The sequence below is a fragment of the Python bivittatus genome, unplaced genomic scaffold (genome assembly GCF_059951505.1).
Source record: "Python bivittatus isolate LINGU-HERP-01145 unplaced genomic scaffold, Pbiv_v1 ctg000700_np1212, whole genome shotgun sequence".
Taxonomy (NCBI): domain Eukaryota; kingdom Metazoa; phylum Chordata; class Lepidosauria; order Squamata; family Pythonidae; genus Python; species Python bivittatus.
This window is the reverse complement of record NW_028277098.1, coordinates 10,196,114-10,202,113: the sequence shown is the minus strand read 5'-3', so window position 1 is coordinate 10,202,113 and position 6,000 is coordinate 10,196,114. Positions and strand designations below refer to the sequence as shown.

Sequence of the window (6,000 nt, the reverse complement as noted above, 5' to 3'; positions counted from 1 at the left end):
CAGCACTTCCAACACAAGAGACATGGAGTAGTGGCACTAAACCAAAACCTAAATTTGACTGGACTTCTTTTGTATTTAATCTTAAAATAATTTATACTTTAATTTTAATTCAATATAATTCATATGATTAGTTTATACTTATATAATTAAACTCAGGGAGGCAGTGAAGGACAGGAAGGCCTGGCGCGATATGGTTCATGGGGACACGAAGAGTCGGACACGACTTAACGACTGAACAACAACAAATATAATTAACACTTTCCCCATTTCTCGAACAATAAAAAAATCACAATTTGGTAATCACTTTTGGAATTCTCATGGCAGCACTAATCTAGAGAATGAAACACTTAGGAAACATTGAATAATAAACAGTATATAACAATCTTGCCATATTTAATAGTAAAAAGAAAAAAGAAAGTAAAGTTTTATTTGGTTAGTACCACTGTGTAAACATTCTTTGGTAAAACACTTGTTTTTCTTTTCTTTTTTCTTTTGGAAAAAAAGCCCTTACACTGCATAGAGAACACATACAAGCAAACTTAAATATACATATAGTTTCATAAAAATAGAATACATCTTGGCAAACATTACTTCCAGAGTTTATTACCACCTTATACAGTGTTTTGACATCTAACACATTTTTAACCAAACTTGGTATTTGGGTTAAGCAAGTTTTCATATAATTTTAAGTTTAAGTCATCCCTTGAAGAAGAAAGTTGAATTATCTTCTTTGCACAGTTCACCAAATTTCCTGTTCTAAGTAACCGATATAAAAGCCAGCCCTTGTTCCTAGCTTGTGCACCATATAAAGTAGCCAGAAACTGTGCACAAAAGGACAGGGAGCGGGGTGAGGGTAAATTAGAACGTAATTAGAAACAATGAAATATTGAATTAAAACATATCAAATAAAAATAAAGGTTTTTAACATAAAGTTCATGTTAGAGGAAAGCAAATATGTGGCATTTTTATAAGTACTAAAAGTCTGGGTTAAGATTTTAAATTAAATCTTAATTAACTCTTTGCCCGAACAATTGCTTCCCCATTCTCAAGTTAAGCCCCCCACCCTCCACCCATCCATTGGAGATGAGGAAGACCATGTTTTGCAAGACTTCTTTGAATATTCCCACTGAGGACTCCAAAAGCCCCCCAAACTCATTTTGGGATGAGCAGGAAGGCAATTATCTTTTCCACATTAGGGTTTTATTGCAGTATGCATTTGAAAAAGTAACATGACAGATGTATCCATAGGTATATCATTGGAGAGCAGAATTGGCTACAATTTGCTTGTACTGAGGAAGCTAGCCAGTTTGCTGCTGTGCATATGTGCAATCAACTCTACGGGATTCTCGTGACCTGTTCTGCTTTTCTTAAAACTATATTTTAATTATGACCAAGTACTATCTTACCTTAGTGTTATATCCAGGAAAGGTACTGTTTCCACCAAGTGTTAAATAAATACAATTGTGATTATGCAAATATTTCTTGTTATTTTGTAAAAAATATACCATGCTTATTTTCATACCAGGAACAATTATTTTGTTTTCATGTGGGGGGAAAAAATAAAAACATCCTTACATGTCATTCTTTTAGCGCTACATTATTGCCTAATTACTAAATCTTGCTAGTTCCAAAGAGTCGGCAGAACAATCTTTGGGAGGTGACTGCTCCAGTGTAATAAATAAAGCATGTGGTAAGATTCCAAGGATTCATGGACTATGGTTATTTTTGTCAAGATGAAATTATTGCAACAAGATTGGCAGCCAGAAAGAAGAAGCATAGCACCATTTTCTCCTCAGGTTGCACAGTCTGCAACTGTTTAAAGACGAGGCAGTCATTCTGGAAGTGTGACACCCAGCGGCATGTATGCATGTGGTTAACATACTGTGATTATTTTTGGCAGTGCTTTTCTTAGTAAGGATAAGCAGACACAGCTATATAGACTATGAAAGTGGTCTGATATTCAATGGCTCCCTCAGTGTTGTAAGACAGAGCTCTGACTCTTATCCGATATGTCTCTGGCTCTTGCAGAGGCCTCGTGGTGTACACCACTCCTTTCAAGTTCTCATCTCGGAGTGAAAAAGGGACAGTTGTGTCCTCATTCACCATAAGGAAAGTGGTCCTCGGATGCATCACTCCATCTTCAGTGTAGGCAACTAATCGGATTAAATCCTGATTGGCAGCAATCCCAAATGGGAGAGATACAAGTTTGTATTCCAAGGCGTAAGGGCTCAAGGCACATTCCAGATCATTGGGCGGGCAGTTCTTGAGGCACAATCTGAAAAGAAACAGTTGTGTATATTGGTCTTACCATTCATTAATCAATTCTTACCATTCCTTACTTTACCTTACCTTACTTTACCTAACCTTATCCACAATTGTAAAATCCAGATCATCACTATATTGGAGCCAAGATATAGTCACATTATTCTGTTTAATTATTTGTATTGAAATAAATGAAGAAGAATGCTGACAGGTAAGTATCAGCTTTAAACAGTTTTGTCTGTTTCAAAACATGGTTTAAGTATACATTTATTCATATAAACATGTGGGAAAGAAATTAATATATATCTACAAGCTTTCTGCAAGGATGAACTAATTGATTGTGTATGATAAAAGACTGAAAAAATTAGTGAAGGATAGGTTCTGATCATATTTTGCTTTTTAAAAAATTTTATTTGTGTTATTAAATTTTGGTGTACAGGCCTTTCATAGAGACTTAAACCAAAGAGACAGAAGGAAATTAGGCATCAACCACAAATAACAATGTCAACTGAACATATAAAACATATGGATCTTACATACATATTTTGCTGATGTCAAGAGTAGATGTTTGGAAAAAGCAGATAAGGAAGAAAAGGAAAGAATTAAGGGTAAAATGATCAGGAAGATAAAGTAGGAGTTGCATACCGTAAAGAAAATGAAAATGTATTACAGGTAAATTAATCTCCCAACATCATGAAAGGAATGTGGAAGAAAAGAAGTGGTAGCTGCTTGGAACAGAGCAAAAAGAATTATATCACAGAGTGCCACCAAAACACGTTGAGTTACGCCTAATTGGAGGCAGGAAAAGAATGCTTAGTAAAATTAAACAAAGAGGCTGTGAATGAGAAAAAAAAATGTATATAAGAGAATGACTACTGAGAAAAAGATATTGTATAATCTAGATAGCTACACAAAGATAGTTGTGAAGAATATAGTCAAAGAGGGAAAGGTTAATGGTTAAGATTAAAAGAGGCTGGGAGTGATCTTGATGGAGATAAAAAGTGTTTTGATAGTGGGAGAAGAGGGCCAAACAAGGAGCCTATAGTAAATCTGATTTGTGATGAAACTGAAGTGAGAACATTTTGGAAGAAGCATTCTTATCTCATACTTTTAATTTCTTTGGTTTACTGTTTCTTACTTCCATTCTGCATTACATATTTACTGAGAAATGGAATAATGTGATGGGAATGTATCTATGTAGGTAGATAAAATAAATGCATATTTTAAGTAATCACATCCAGCTTACCAGACTGAGAGACTTTTAAGTAGATTGCCAAAATAACATTAAGCAGCATTTAATACAGGCAGCACTTCAAGGTTACAGGTAGTCCTCGTTTAGTGACTGCCTTGTTTAGTGGCCATTCACAGTTACAATGGTGATATAAAAGTAATTGTATGAACAATCCTTGCATTTATGACCTTTGCAGGTCTGTAACGCAAAGGAAAGCTGAAGTAAGATCATAAGCACAGTTGCAGTTTCACTTAGTGACCATTTTGCTTAATGACCAAGTTGCCAGTCCCAATTGTACTCGCTAAACGAGGACAACCTGTATTGTTTCCATGTAACTTCTAAAAAGGAAAGTTATATATGCTAGGATTATGAGCACTTCAGATTTGCAGGCAAAAAGGTGCTTTGGGATACACACGTCATCTGCCTTGAACTCTGAAACAATCAAATCTTTTCCTGGGATCGCACAGCAGCTGCAGCAAAAGGCAAGGCTGCTTTTAGGAGTAACATGAACTTCATTTTTGCTCACAAATACATTTTTGCCTTTGGATCCAAAGTACTGCACATCCCCAATATGTTGTATTGATGATTGTGATATTTCCTTGGCTGCTATGTATTCATATTTTTGTCATTGTCATTGTAACTGCTTTGGTTTTTATTTTTAATACTGTTGCTGCCCAGAGCAACTTATTGAGATGGACGGCTATACAAATTGATTAAATAAATAAACGCATACATGCATACATGTTTTTAAATGATTTGAGGACCATGTTATGGGAAAACATGCAGTACAAGTGCAATCTGTGTTTTCATGATAATATGTACTTAAAAATAAAACCACATAGGGGTTTATTGCATGGTGGAGATTCCTATTTTGCGGGGGGGGGGGGATCCTTTTTTGTCAAGACTAATAGCAATGATGTTGGACAAAGATGACAACCTCCTCAGTGCAGTGTGTTGGGAGAAAGATTTTTCTCTGCATGCTGAAGAGGGATGGAATAGGTGAGGGAGACCCAGAGCTGCTTGTCTTCTCAGTAATTCATCCCTAGCCCTTTTAAACCACACATCTCTCTTGCAGTGTTGAGATGCCTTCACCTATCCAATCCCATAAGACTTTGTTAATGCATGCAATCTTTGTACACATCACTTCTATTGCAGCTTTTTGGCTTGCTTTTTGAGGTATCTGATGCAATAGGTGAGATTCATTGAGATGATTGGCCAACTGCTCCATAAATGTTCAATTGTTAGATGTAAGCAAAAAACTAATACCATCCCATGTATTATTTATGGTAAGTACATCTGTGATGACTTCCCCATTACTAACAAACTGCTACTTATCTCTTCCAACCCGCTGAGGTTTATCTACCAAAGACTGGACAATATAAAATGGCCTTCAATGCTTCAGGTAGACACTTGCATGAAAGAGTTCCTCACCTATACATGTCACTAGCATTTGTGGCAAAGACTTTCTTTTGGTTTAATTTAGGTAAGCGATCTTTTATTTTGAAATGGACAGGCAAGATAAAAGTGCTTTAAATCATAAAAAGACATTCCTGTAAATTAGGTTCATTTATATCATTCAAGGCAGTGCCTTTGAAGTAAAAGATGGGAACAAAACTATGTGAAAAAATAAGTAAGTATAAATTAAATACTAAAAGGATTCATTTTAATTAGGATGGGAAGTCTCCAAAGATCTATGGAAAGGACGAGAACTCTTTTAGAAGACTACCGGAACAGTAAAGGGCACAGCGCATACTATTGAAAACCTTCTGTTGCAGAAATGATGCAGACATGGGAAGAGAGATACAGTGAATATTTTGTACTTTTTTTCTTTTTAACTTGGAGAACTGCCAGGAACGAAGAATTTGGAGTCTATATCAGAACGTACATGTTGCCTCTGTATATATTCGTAATGCTGTTCTGAATTACCAAATCACCAAATTAAAAAAAAAAAAAAACTGGAAAAAATAAAGAGGGATGAACATAAAGCATACCCAGAAAGAGGATCTCGTTGATAGTTTGGAGGACAAGGAGTTTCTATACACCGGTAGCTTCCTTTCATGTTAAAACACATGCGGTTTGGTCCACAGTGGATGTTCTGTTCATGGCATTCATCTATGTCTGATATAATTCAAAAAGAATGACAATTTCAGATAGGCCATTTATTGATTTGAAATTACATGTTTGTTTGTATATATGGAATCAGAGTTTGTTTTACTCTGATTCCATATATATGGCACCAATAGGGGATGACACAGAAACATCATCATTATCATCATCATCATGCATATACAATAAGTGGATATTTTATGAAATATGTATTTGAATAGATAAAATAAATATCTTCTTTCCATTGTAGCCATTTGCTTCCCACCAAATATATATTAGAACATGGAGGGGGGGGAGTGGAGAAAAAGTTAATTGTTACAAATTTTAATTCCAAGTGGACACTTATTGCCTTACCCCCTTGCCTTGCTATGTTTTTGTTCCAGGCTCTCACTGAACATCCA

The 6,000-nt window shown here is 35.5% G+C and overlaps 1 protein-coding gene across 10 annotated transcripts in view; it reads right to left on the bottom strand.

Annotated features, from left to right (window-relative positions):
• Positions 1-229: 229 nt before the first annotated feature.
• The window catches only part of HMCN1 (hemicentin 1), a 329,972-nt gene continuing 324,201 nt past the window's right edge, over positions 230-6,000 (bottom strand). For all 10 annotated transcript variants that reach the window (XM_088153961.1, XM_088153962.1, XM_088153963.1 and 7 more), the window contains 2 exons: positions 5,485-5,611; positions 230-2,275 (listed from right to left, as the gene is read on the bottom strand). In XM_088153961.1, coding sequence (XP_088010087.1) covers positions 1,909-2,275; positions 5,485-5,611 — 494 coding nt within the window. In that variant the 3' untranslated portion in view covers positions 230-1,908. The remainder of the gene's footprint in view (positions 2,276-5,484; positions 5,612-6,000) is intronic.